Source organism: Tursiops truncatus, chromosome 4, assembly GCF_011762595.2.
Source record: "Tursiops truncatus isolate mTurTru1 chromosome 4, mTurTru1.mat.Y, whole genome shotgun sequence".
Lineage (NCBI taxonomy): Eukaryota > Metazoa > Chordata > Mammalia > Artiodactyla > Delphinidae > Tursiops > Tursiops truncatus.
This window is the reverse complement of record NC_047037.1, coordinates 78,110,876-78,124,333: the sequence shown is the minus strand read 5'-3', so window position 1 is coordinate 78,124,333 and position 13,458 is coordinate 78,110,876. Positions and strand designations below refer to the sequence as shown.

Sequence of the window (13,458 nt, the reverse complement as noted above, 5' to 3'; positions counted from 1 at the left end):
AGAGTGAGAGAAGCACTGCCAGGTTTAGAGCCTGCATATTCCACACTACTGAACAGTAGACTGCTAGCAGTGACAAACTGGGAGGAAAGGAGCTGAAGGAGGTGGAGCCCAACCACAGGATCCCCAGTGGGTGGGAAGAACTGAGGGTCTCCAGAGTTTCCTCTACCCACTGGGGGAGGTGTTTCTGGGATAGGAAGCTGCATGGGGAGACCACAGAAGAATCTGTTACAGATGGAAGTGTGGTAGAAGATACACCTGGAACCCAGGGTAAGCCAGCAGCAACCCTAATGGCTGCTGCATTTCCACTCCTTTGGGTGGTTCAGTCTTGTCTGTGCCCCTCCTCCCCAGCCCCAAACTACAATTTCTGAAGAGACTTGCCTTGAGAGCCATTTCTTTTATTAAGGTCTCACTTGGACAGCATACAAACAGCACAAGCAGAAACTACAGGCCCACACGCAGAATAAATTATGATATTTGTATTTAAAAGTAGACAATAGAAGAAGCTGTGTTACCAGGAGGGCCTCCTGGTCCAGTGTCTGGAGATTCACAAGGTCCACCAAGAGTCTGTGATACATCTTCTGTGAGACATTTAAAGCCACATGCTCCCCTCCAGACATACCTAATGAGGCCCAAACTCCTGCACACCAGCATAAGTACACACACAGATGCACGCACAAGTGAACAGGCAGGGAACAGCCTGTAAACAACAACTAGCTCAGCAACAAGTGAAGTGGACCCAGCTGTGTTCTCCGGGTGGCTCTGGCAGCAGATGGGATCCTGGCACCTATCTTTCACCAACTCCCCAGCTGCCGTGGGAGGTGTGAGTGGGCCCCTGAGGCAGTGGAGGGCTGCTTCCCGAGGTGAGGGGCCCAGTTTTGTCATCCTGGACTGCAGGGTGAGTGCACTGCAGCTTCCTACACTACCCCTGCTTTGCTGTCTGGCCTGCCATGCTCTGCCCGCCACTCCCAGAAGAACAAGTGAAGAGATGTGCCCCAGGGAAGTCTACCCACTTGGAGTCCTGTGAGCTGTGGCCAAGTCTCACATGGGCCGCTACATGGGCCCCTCTCCAGCAATGTGACGCTGGGGAAGCTACCTCAGTTCTCTAAGCCTCATCATCTCCATCTGTAAAAGTGGGAACGAGAGTATCTACTTCATGGGGTTATCATAAGGAATTACCGATATTTGATATTTCCAAGTACCATGCTAGACTCAAGGTAAATGTTCAAAACCTGTTTTCTTTCCTACCTTCTCCCCCATTTCTTCCTTTCTATTTTCCCATTTTCTGTTTTTAGGTTTATGTAGCCATCAGTGGTCATGTAGCCCTAGTTGGCATCCTCTTGACCAATAGGGCCTCCCCAACCTCAACAGAGATTGCCAGTGCGTGCTTCCTGCTATTGCAAAACCGCACCACTGGCAAAGTCAATGCGGTGGGCCTCCGGTGCCATCTGAGCCCAGGAGAGAGATCTGGGTCACCTGTGGCCCCATGGACACCTGACTGTCTCAGGGATGATGCTGAGGTGCCACAATGGTATAAAGACATGAACACCAAATAGAGGTGTACAGTTGGCTCTGAGCTGAGTCTGGCTGGAAGCTGGGACCTAGGGGTGGTGCCGTTCACAAAGCTGAGCAGAAACAAAACAAGCCCCTGCCGAGAGCGGGCCACCCAAAGACACAGGAGACGCCTTCCTAGCAGGTCTGCCGCCAAAAAGCCAGTCTGGTGGATCACAGTTCACAACTCTGGTTCTGCAGAAATTTTCCTTCCATTTCTCCATCTGTCTGTCCACCCAGCCATCCATCGGGTATATATGAAGAGTTCTGTACATTATAGGCTGACCAGGACAGAAGACCCTCTGTGCTCATTGAGCACCTTTTATCCAAGGGTATCCTTTATGGGCACTCGGCTGGAGTCTTTTACAGGAATGCCATGAGGTAGGAACAAGACAGGCAATACCCCTCTTTGTATAGATCGAGAAGTGCTCCAGGTACCACAGTGCTCAAGTGAGCATAGCTGAAACATGGTAAGGGCTGGTCCAATGCAAGGCACTGGTCTATTCCCCGAAGGCCACAACAGGCCATGGTATGGCTTGTCCCGGACAGAGCTCTACGTCCAGACTTGCTCTGCTGTTCACACCAGTGTGGGTTTCAAGTCATCTTTGAAGTTCACGACAGGCTTCGAGCGGGCCCACAGCTTTTCCCAGGAAGCCAGCCTCCCAGCAGGTTCAGGGTCGCTGTCTGACGAGCCACTGTCACTGGAATCAGAGGAGCTCTGGAAGCAGATTTCACAGTAGGGCCTGTGGCAGCGGCAGAAGAACTCATCCGAGCTGCTGGATTCTGTGTCGAGGTAGCTGTGTGGAGGAGACAGGGAAGGGCAGCCTGGGGGCACTGGGGACCGCTGCAGCCGCTGCTCAGGCAGGTCTGGCGAGGCTCTGGCTCGGCGTGGGGCAGCGGGGCACAGTGCCTGGCCAGGACCAGAAGGCTGGTGAGAAAGGGCTGCGCGGCTCCCTTCGGCTCCCTGGGGCTCTGTCTGGCACTGTTTGCTGCCCTCCGGGGAGTCTGCCTTGCCTTGAGGAGCTGGGAGCAGTAAAGGCTTCCTGGAAGAGGGTCTTGCTACTCTGGAATCTGCAGTTTGGGGGTCCAGGCAGGGGCTGTCCCTGTCCTGCACATTTCGCCCAGTGCGTGCCCCAGAATCAGCCCTGTTTACCCGACGCCCCACAGAGCAGGGCACAGAACCTGGCAAGTGCGAGCGAGCCCGCTGTGCCACGCCCCTTCTCCTCACCATGTACGGGCTGAAGCCCAGCTCCTTGGAGAGGGGCATCTTCTGGGGGCTGCAGCAGGCACTGCTCTTCCAGGGCTGCTGGGGACAGGACGGGGGACGGGGGACGGGAGCCTCAGGGCCCAGGCCCAGATCTTGGAGGACTTCCTGAAGCTTCTCCCTGATCACTGAATTCACCCTTGACGGTCGCGCTTGGGGCCCCTCTGAGTTCTCCAGCTGCCCCTGTCTCTGAGGAACAGAGCCTTCTCCACCTGGCGTGAGACCCTGCTGGAGGGCCATGGGTACCTGGTCTCTTCTCTCCACACCCTGGCTTTGCTCAGCCCGCGGCTTCTGGCTGCAGCCCAAATTTAAATGGTCAGAAAAGTCTTGGGAGGCAGCAATTTTCTCCTTCTGCCCCGGTGAGGGGCTGGTGTCCTCCACAGGCCCCTTGACGCCTTGTACACCTGAGGCGGGTGCTGAGGTACTCTGGGAGTCCTGGGTGGCCGGGGTGGTGTCACTCAGAGAGTCAGGGAGACATTTCAAAGACCCTTGAGCTGCTAGGCTATGGGGAGGGGCTGCAGCCAGGATGTCCTTGCTGTGGGAAGAGGCAGGCGGGATAGCCCCTTCGGGGGGGTCATAGGTGCACTCAGCTGACATCAGCCTCACCAGCTTCTCTTTGGCGTTGTTTACTTGTTCTTGCAAGCTTTCAATCACAGCATTTTTCTGTAAAACAAAAGCAAAACCGTCAACAAAAGATGCTGCTGAGGGCTTTCACACTGTCTCCCATGCTGGAGAAAGGGTGGCATCAGAAGACACTGGTTTAAATCCCAGTTTCTCCACGTATTAGCTGGTGATCTTAGGCTCTGAGGAGGTCCCTCCGTGAGGTGAAATGAGATGATGCATACAAAGCGTCTGGCACAAGAGCTGCCACGTGTGCTCAGTAACGGTTTACTATGATTTACTGCTGTATGATCTCAGTCTCCTCATACATCCCCAGACTGTGGCACTGTCTGCAAGAAGGGCGGTCAGGGGAGGCACAGTCTAGCTGCCCGCTGGCTGCTGCAGCACCCGCTCAACTTTGCTCAGAACACAGGGGGTCAGGTCACTCTGCAGGACACCAGTCAGAACAGTGTTTGGGATGGCCCAACTCTGGGTCTATCATACTTCTGCAAAATACAGATGACCTTGAGGCATCTCTGAAGGGAATGAAGGAATAGGGAAACAAGCATTTTGCCACTTGCTAAACAGCCTAGAAAATGGGAAGAACAAGAAGGATGGAGATTCCTGGGCCAAAGTGAAAAGACTGGAGCCAGGGGTAGGGGGTGCGGTTTAGGGGGGAATGAGAATCTCAGGTTGGTGTTATCACCTCCCTTGGCTGGAACTTGCGGGTAGGAGGCCAAAGCTACCAATGTGGCACTATCAGCTGTCGGTATCTCCCAAAGGAGTGCAGGCATCAGAATTACTGGAGAAGCTCAAAAAAAAAAAAAAAAAAAAAGGATTATTGGGCCTAAGTCCCTGATAGCTTGATTCAGTAGAACTAGAAGGGAGCCCAGAAGATAAATGAAGTTGGGCAGTTCTGCTGGTGAGCTGCCTACCTGCTGCATGGCTGTCAGTTGATAAACAGGCAGTGCCCGGGAGGCTGGCAGGTGACAGCTGCAGAGATGTGCCTGTTCTAACTGCAGGACCATGGGGCATGAAGTAGGAGGAAGAGTAACAGCAGTGGGTGTGCCCTGAGCATCCTTCGGTGCTACAGCAGCTGATCGTCTGGTTCAGACCTGATGTCCACCTTCTGGAATTTCTGATGTTCAAAGGCAGTGGAGCAGGAGAGAGATCATCGTGGGGAGCTGATGGGTCTCGGGGCAGATGGCACGGGGTGGAGAGTTTGGAGAAGATAATAAGAAGTGCTTGTCCAAATACCAAAATGCTGCCTCTCTGCTGTCATCCTCTTTGGAAGCTGAGGATGAGCATTTGGATGTCCATTTATTATGCCCTAGAAGTAAAAGGATGTTTCCCTTCTTTCGGATTCCTGACACAACTTGCCTATGAATTGAATTTGTGGTTTCTTCTCAAGTAGATATGGAAGAGTTGCCCAGAAGTGAACCTTTGAGGGAACAGTAAATTAGGTAAACCAGTCCAGCAAGAGTCCTCTGGCAGCAACTCCAAGGCAAACCTACTGCTCCCTACTTATAAGCAGGAAGGTGATTTTTCTGATTATTGGTACTCCCAGTTTCATCCTGGTTTAGACTTCTCTTATCCTCAGGAGGGAGTTCCGAACCAGTGAGCAACTGGTGAATAAGCGGAAGGACTTGCAGCTGAGCACCTGCCTGCTCATTCTCCCTTTTCCTCAGCCACAGAGCGGTAAGGGCTGGGCGTTGTCGCGGAAGTGTAGGTGACTCAAGGACTCGCCAGGAGCAGAGCGGGTGAGTAACAGGAAGACATTCACTCAGGCTCTTCGTGATATCTGGGTGGTGCCAGGTATCTCTCTGAGCATCTCACGGGGGTGACTGCGCTGGCTGCACTGGAGGGACCCCAACTCTCTTCCTCCTCACCAGCCCTTCCTCGTGAAGCCCACCTGGCACATTCTCACGCTGGCTTCAGGAGGCCCTACCGCCTCACAGAGCTGGGAGGGAGCCATCAGCTGATGACAGCTACCCCAGCAAGTGAACTCTGAGTGCTGCCTTTTTTTTTTTTTTTTTTACATCTTTATCGGAGTATAATTGCTTTACAATGGTGTGTTAGCTTCTGCTTTATAACAAAGTGAATCAGTTACACATATACATATGTTCCCATATGTCTTCCCTCTTGCGTCTCCCTCCCTCCCACCCTCCCTATCCCACCCCTCCAGGCGGTCACAAAGCACCGAGCTGATCTCCCTGTACAGCCACTATGGAGAACAGTATGGAGGTTCCTTAAAAAACTACAGATAGAACTACCATATGAGTGCTGCCTTTTTGTGCCTTACCCACAAATTCCTTAGAGTATAGGAAAACAGTATAAACCTTGAGTTGGGAATAATACTCTTCTCTAGCAAACCAAACATCTGAAGCTGGCTGGTGACAGATTTAGAAACACCAGCCTAATCAGTAAATCTCCCTTCTTACAGAAAAGGAAGTGGGACTCTGTTTTCACCATGGCTGCATACTAATCAGAAGCGTGGCTTGCCACGGTGAGACCGAAATCTGACTGACCACGGCAGCTGCACTGAAACGAGCTTATTAATGATCACTTTTGGCACACCCAGGGAAGCAACACATCCACAGGCATGTTTCATAAGGTGCAGGCCACAGGGAGAAATGGAATCTCCCCCTCTTTCTGTGTTCCAAGGAAGAAAAGTAAAGGTGAGTTTCCTCTGCTGCAGAGCGTAGAAGGGAGGTTCTTCAAGCTCTGGGGAGGTTCTACCTGCTGGCCTCCACACAGCCTGGGATGTCAGGGATGGATGCTGCCCCAAACAGCCTTTGGGGACCATTGCCATGGGGAAAGGGAGGCAAGAATGAGAAGATGGACTGCCCAGATGGTGTGAAAGTAGGAGGAGGACACTGGGGCAGCAGAGGGGCTGCAGAGGAGGGAAATGCAGCCGAGAAGCTGGGGTTACGGAGGCAGGAGAGATTCTTGTGTTCATCCACTGGGCAGTGCTGGAGCTGGGGATTCAGATACCGGAAACTCTCTAGGCCTGCTGCAGGGCTCTGGGATGGGCTGCTGGTTCTCAGGCCTGCTCTGGGAAAGGTGTTCAGGTGTGGGGTGTCGGGGACAGGAGTCCAGCATTTTACTACCTAAGCATCTGCTCCCTATTAGGGCCCTGCCTCTGCAGACTCAAGGCATCTTTTTGGTAGAGCAGATTCAGTCACTGCATGGGAAACAGGGTAGCATGGCAGGAGTACAAAAAGAACGTCACAAATTACCATAAGGCTAAAGAGTCAGGCCACTTGGCTGTTCCAACATTAGCTGATTGTGAATGAAAACCATCCTGGGTGTTCTCGCCAAGTTTCTGGCCTTCTGTTTAGCTGAAAAAAAATGTTTCTTTGAAGACTTCAGAGAGTATCAATGGCAATGCTACTCCCTTGCCAGGTGGGAAGAAATCTGGCTCTGAAAAAAGGTCCTGAATGCTTGATAAATAGTAAAGAAATAGTAAAGAATAGTAAAGAAATAGTAAAGAAAGGACAAGTATTACTCTGATGGAAAAACAGGTCCAGAACCAAGGGAATGGTGCGAGGGACTGAGGGTGCTTGGGGAGCTGAATCCCTTCATTGCTTACGTTCCTTAGGTCCCCATCACACCATCCTTTCGCATAGGGACTATTGGCACCCAGTGTCAGTCCAATATGAAAAAGCATAATTTCCCATATAGCACCTACTCAGGTATGTTCTCTACTAAAACAAAAATATGGAATATAATTTAGTTAGTGTGACAAAACTGGCTAATTCCTCTGGGCCCCGTGCCTCCTCTCTGAGGCAGTGCAGCCTCAAGCTTTCCCATGTGCTTTCTTCAAGCCCACATCACTCTGCCCAGTTCTGGGAGAGGTGCCAAATCTGGCTGAAGAACAGAAGAAAGAAGACTGGGGGCTCCCTTGTCTCTGCCTTGGCGCTACTGCGATATTCAGAAGCTCTATTCATCCTTCCTCCCCATCTTTAGACATCTCTTAATTTTCTGGGTTGGTAGGATGATTGAGATTTCTAGTTAGCACCTGGAAAAGACAGTAAGGAGCCCCATAGGATCTTGGAAACAAGGGCACTAATCTATGTAAAGAAAGAGTGTATCACACAGCAGAAGCTAGCATCCACTACTCCTCAGGGCCTTTACAATGCTGTTCCCCACACCTGAAATGCTTTTCCCTGCACTCTTTGCCTGGCTAATTTGTAGTTAACCTTCAGCTCTCAGCTTAGAGAGTCTTTTCCAACCACTCTAAATTAGGTTCCCTTGTCCTCACCACTCTTTCTTCCCACTCTGATTTTTCCCTTCATAATTCTTATCACCATTTATAACTATATGGCTACTTGATCCATATCTATTTCCTCCACTACACTGTGAGCTCCATGAAGGTAGGGATTCTGTTTTGTTCATCAGCACTTAGCACAATGCCTGGCACACATCTGTCCAATGAATGAATGAAGTGGGTGAGGGTCAGCAATGGGAGGGGCACTGGCGAAACGTTGAGGTTTTGCTTGCTGCTAAGGGAGACCAGAATGGCTAGGAATTGGGGAAATGGGAGGAGAAAGAATGTTAGCAATGAGGCATATGGGGCCCACCAATGCATGACTGGAGTTCTTTATAGAGAATCCATCAGGCAGGGTCTCGCTTACTTCTGTGAGGAGTCTCTCCATGGAGTTTTTCTCTCCTCTAACGTGGCAACTCTGTTCCTCACCATACTGGGTGTGCAAGCTTTTGCTGGGAGTGCTGAAATATTTGGCCATGCGTCTGACTGTTTGGTTTTCCTCTTCAAATGCCTTCCATTGCTTCAGCTGTTGGATAAAAGAACACATGTTATTTATTTAATTACACACCCAGAAACACATTCTCTCACTCTTCCTCAAAAACACCAAGGAATGACAGTATCATAGATAAATGCACAAACTATTCTCTCCTCAAAATGTACTTTACTCTGGAAAGTTCACAGACAGCAATGACAGAAGGTTTAGAGAATGTAAAGGTTATATCATTTAAAAAATGCCAAAGGAAGATGATGACAGGTTGATGAAACAGAACCATCGGCTGGACCCATCTACCAACCCATTGCTGGACTGGTCAAAGAAAACCAGAGCTGAGGTGGACGTCTAGAGCCACATTCTCAAGCCAGAGTTTAGGAGCTATAACAGGGTTAAGTAACCTGAACACTGTATTTCAAATGAAGCTGGTTTTAGTTGTATGCAGCTGTTCTTAATTATTCTCATGTGTTGAGTGATGGTGTGCTTACTGTTATTGAAAACCCAGGTCCGGGCTTCCCTGGTGGCAGTGGCTGAGAGTCCGCCCGCCGATGCAGGGGACACGGGTTCGTGCCCCAGTCTGGGAAGATCCCACGTGCCGTGGAGCGGCTGGGCCCGTGAGCCATGGCCGCTGAGCCTGCGCGTCCGGAGCCTGTGCTCCGCAACGGGAGTGGCCACAACAGTGAGAGGCCCGCGTACCACAAAAAATAAAAAAAAGAAAACCCAGTTCTTCCTAGAGGACTTTTTTTTTAACATTTATTTTTTTATACAGCAGGGTCCTATTAGTTATCTATTTTATACAAATTAGTGTATACCTGTCAATCCCAATCTCCCAGTTCATCCCACCCCCACCCCTGTCTTCCTTGCTTGTGTCCATACGTTTGTTCCCTCTAGAGGACTTCTAACCCAAGTCAGTGATCAAGGCTCAGAGAAACAGAAAACCACAAATGTCAATAAAAATTAATAAAAATGATAGAACATCAGGTCTGCGATCTGTCTTTTTTCCTTGACAAATGAGGAAAGACTCAGAAGGAGGATGATTTGTCTAGGTCCACATGGCTACTTAGCCTCAGAGTCACAGCTGTAACGAGGGCACTGTGCCACACTGCACATCCTCAACACAGCTGATGAGAGAGACTGTCAACTGTGAGGTCCTAGGGAACGTTTTTCAGGAGATACTGGTTTTGAGAACCAGTCTATGGATGCACAGGCTGGTTTAGTTTAACAGGGATGGGACTGAACAGAGAACATTCACAAACAGGGACACGCTCCTGAGCCCGTGGGACACTGTCTCCTCCTGGCGAATGCTAGGGACGTGATGCCAGGGGAGGCCACAGCGCTGGAGGCCTCTTTTCCCTTAGGGATTCTCATAATTAAGAGTCCTAGTGATGGACGCTGGGCACTCTGGGACCTTAGCTCTAGAAATGATGCTGAGATACCTGTGGGGAACCTCACAGGGATCCTGGGATGTCTTTGTTTGCTCATCAAACATTTACTGAGCTCTGATTATGGAAAGTAACCTAAATCTCAGATAGGATTCTAAATCCTGCCATCAATTTCAATACCACATTCTGCCCAAGTCCTCTTGGGTCCTCTGTTAACTCAGCATGAGTCCTTCATGGTACCAGGAGTCTATGTGACCTGTGCTGGGTCGGACCAGGAACCGCCCTGTCAGATGCCCTTCTTGAAGGCCCCCTCCCCAGGGTGCTGTCCTCTCAACACCCTGCTCAGGAGCTACTGGAGCCCAGCACTACAGGGTCACTGTACAGCCATGGGTGGATGGCGCTGACCGCCAGCGCTGCTCTCCTAGCACTGGCCCTAGCAGTGTTGCACTATCTCTATGTCTCCTCAGGGCCCCCTCATTTCCCTAGCAGCACAGCTTTTCCTTTCTCTCCCCCCAGCACCTCCAGACCAAGCCCTCCCTGCAGAGCTGCTGGAGGAACTGCTCAACATTGGTGTAAGGGCACTTCCAAGGCTTTTCATCTGTCTCACCCTAAGCTGGCTGGGTGGAGCCAGGGTGGCCCCTGACTAAAGCCCCCTGCCCCTCCAACCCCCTCCCCCTTAATTCCCCATTTGTGAAGGTCCTGGTCCTTGAGACTTGACTCTTCAGGATTTCTGGAATATGGCTAGAAATGACCCTTAGGTCATAATTTCAGGACCTCCCCACGGCCCTTCCTTCAGAAGGACAGGGAGTCTTGTTTTCTTGGCATCTGGGTATGTGCGTGTAGCAGGCAGAAAATGGCCCCCCAAAGACGCTTCCCTCCTAATCCAGGAACTTGTAAAATAGGTTACTTTACATGGCAGAAGGAATTCTGCATACGTTATTGAGTTTAAAACTGTGAGATGCGGAGATTATTCTGGATCATCCAGGTGGGCCCAATGTCATCACAAGAGTCCCTATAAGAGGGAGGCAGGACGGGAGATGTGACAATGGAAAGAGAGGTCAGAAAGAGAGACTTGAAGATGCTGTGCTGCTGGCCCTGAACATGGAAGAAGGAGCCGTGGATCGAAGAAAATGCAGGAAAATGCACGGAAACAGATTCTGCCCCAAAGTCCCCGGAAGCAACGCAGACCTACTAACAACTTGATTTCAGCCAAATGAGACCCATGTTAGATCTCTGACCTCCAGAACTATAAGGCATTCAATGTGTATTGTTTTAAGGCACTCTGTTTGTGGGAATTTGTTATAGCAGCAATAGGAAACCAAGCAGTGGGATTAAGTCTCGGGTCTTTAATGGGGTGCACTGGGGCCTTCAGAAGTTCACCCCATGTGCCTCTCTCACCTCCTGCCACTCTCCCCTTGTTTCAATTTGTGCTTCGAAAAGAGCAAAGGCTCATGGTGTTCCAAACACCTCCTCTTCTCTCTCATACCTCTCTGCCTCTGTCAGAGGGTTTCCCCCGTCGGAAATGCTACCCACTGCTCTTCCCCAGTCTGTGCTGTGAACATTTCTTACTCCTCATTCAAGGTGGGCCCAAGCACCTCATTTTCTGAGACGGTGTTACCGAGTTCCCAGACAGGCTGGGGTACCCCTTCCTTGACATCGTGTAACATCCTCAAACACTATAACACAAGGGTTATAAATCCTTTCATGTCAGCTCCCAACTAGACCTAGAGTGAGGCCGTGTGTTTAACTGCCTGTTCCCAACAGTTAATATTTGGATGGACAGATACATGGACAAATGAAGGAAGCTTTCCTTTAAAAAGCTCATCTGTCTGGTAAGGCGCTGAGACATTTACAGAGGACTATAAGGCAGAGTAGAAAGTCGTGAGTACCTTCCTGGAGGAGCAGATGAAACACTTGCAGGTTTAGAGGATAAAATAATGTCCTACCGCAGGACCCACCTGCCTCTCAGAGGTGGAGGGAGGGGTGTGTGTGTGTGGGAGGATGGGTCACATCTAAGTCACAAAAGCAGAGGCTGGCTCACTACTGGTGATGACCTCAGCGTTTGGCGTAAACACTTAGGCATTTCCTGAGGGCCTGTGGAGAATGCTACTTAGTCCACTTAGCTCTTCAGTCACATCGTCCATTTCACCCAGCTTTCTGGCACTGCCTACCTGCCCTTCAGGTGTCTGTGCCTTTGCTTTCATAAATCCCTCCCATCACAGTCCAGTTTGAAGGCTCAGTAGCAAGAAAGAAGCCTGCCTCCCTGCTCCCTTCCCTCTCCTTGTGGCTCTCCTCACACACTTCTCCAAATTCGCTCAGCTGTCCTACTGTCCTAGGAATATCCAGTCTCTGGTCTCACAGGGAGAATATTACTTCAACCAAAGGCCACAGAGTCAGAGGGGAAAATCAATTCAGGGGCACACAGAAAACCTGAAAAACCTCAGTTACTTTTACATTTTGAAAAACAATTTACCTCCTACACCTAAAATACAATTGACTATAAAATATATTTTTTTGTTTCAGATCATGGTCAGTTCAAGAGGAGGAAAAGCATGAGAGAGAAAATAGAAAAGATACAGTATGAGAAAGGAAGCTCAAGACAGCTAGGAGGACTGAGATAGAGAGAAGGAAAGAGAAAGGCCAACACAGTCCATCTGCCCAGTTCCGGTACCCCAGCCCCAGTAATTCCATTTCCACTCCCGCTTCAACAAACCAAGTGCCTGTCCTTAGTTCAAACCCGGAAGCCAGATTCCAAGATGAACTTCATCTTGTATTTTTATGTCTGTGTATAAGATGGAAGTGCACCTAAATATCACTATGGTCCCAGGTCCTGAAGATTTAAACATGGAGGAAAGTGGAAATCTTGTGTCTGAGGCTTAGGATACAAGAGGGACAGAGGCGAGTGTGGGGGGAGAGAGGAAACCTAAGTAGGGCCACATCAGGGAGTTTACTGATTCACTCAATTTTCAGATGGAGGTCTTGTGTTAGATCAGGAAAGCTTTCTTCTAATAGTTCCTTGGTGATTACTTCTGCTCTAAATTATCTTGTTCTCTTTCAGAGACTCCTATTAGCTTTAAATCATATCCTTAGACCTGTTCTCCATATTTTCTAGTCTCTCATTTTTTTCCTGTGTCCTTGTTTTCTGTTTCCTTAAATTAACCCACTAATTCAGTATTTTGCCATGTCCAGCTGCCTATTCAATGCTTCTATTGGCGTTTTAAATTTAACACAATCTTTTTCATCCTTATTCAATATTTCATGATCTAAGATTATGTCGTTTTCATAATGGTTTGCTTTAGTCAAAGAGGGGCAATAACCTTTGAATCCTATTGATAAGACTAATCAGATACCTTCTAAAAACATTCTGTTTTACTTCAGAGGAAGGTAGCTTCTCTAATCTTCAGAAATCTGTGGTCCTTTTATTGTGAACTGCAGAATCTCTTCATAGATCCTTTCCCCCTGAATTCATAGTCTTCCGTGGGAAAAGCTATAGTTTCCTGGTATATAATAAATACATTCTCTTGGCTTCTCCCTCATCATCACAAGATGGCTGCCATAACTGCAAGCATCAAAAACATTCAAGATAGGAAGAAAGTAGAAGAGGCGACGCCAGCCACCCCCATAGCTTTTTTTTAGAAAGCAAAAACTTTCTCAGAAGCCTCCCAGAAAACCTTTGGTGTTCAAAACTGTGTTACATGGGTACACCTAGCTATAAGGGAGGCTGGCAAAGCAAGTGTTTAGCTCTTTCAGACTATATAGTAGAGATGAATTGAGGAACAAAGGTTTGGCAATGGGTGGATGGGTTACCAATCAACAATGTTGGCCCCAGGGCCTAAGGAGTGGGCTTCCCAAAAGTCTCCTCTCCACTCTCTTTTACCCATCTCCCAGGGAGGAACAGCCCTGG

At 49.4% G+C, this 13,458-nt stretch overlaps 1 protein-coding gene and 1 long non-coding RNA gene across 4 annotated transcripts in view; one reads left to right on the top strand and one right to left on the bottom strand.

Moving 5' to 3' along the window:
• Window positions 1–386: 386 nt before the first annotated feature.
• GPR156 (G protein-coupled receptor 156) overlaps window positions 387–13,458 on the bottom strand; it is a 98,252-nt gene continuing 85,180 nt past the window's right edge. For all 3 annotated transcript variants that reach the window (XM_019923306.3, XM_033855789.2, XM_073804194.1), the window contains 2 exons: window positions 8,050–8,208; window positions 387–3,475 (listed from right to left, as the gene is read on the bottom strand). In XM_019923306.3, coding sequence (XP_019778865.1) covers window positions 2,126–3,475; window positions 8,050–8,208 — 1,509 coding nt within the window. In that variant the 3' untranslated portion in view covers window positions 387–2,125. The remainder of the gene's footprint in view (window positions 3,476–8,049; window positions 8,209–13,458) is intronic.
• On the top strand, window positions 4,598–9,146 carry LOC117312165 (uncharacterized). Its single transcript, XR_004526397.2, has 3 exons — window positions 4,598–5,172; window positions 5,856–6,090; window positions 8,678–9,146. It is a non-coding gene; the product is annotated as an uncharacterized lncRNA (long non-coding RNA).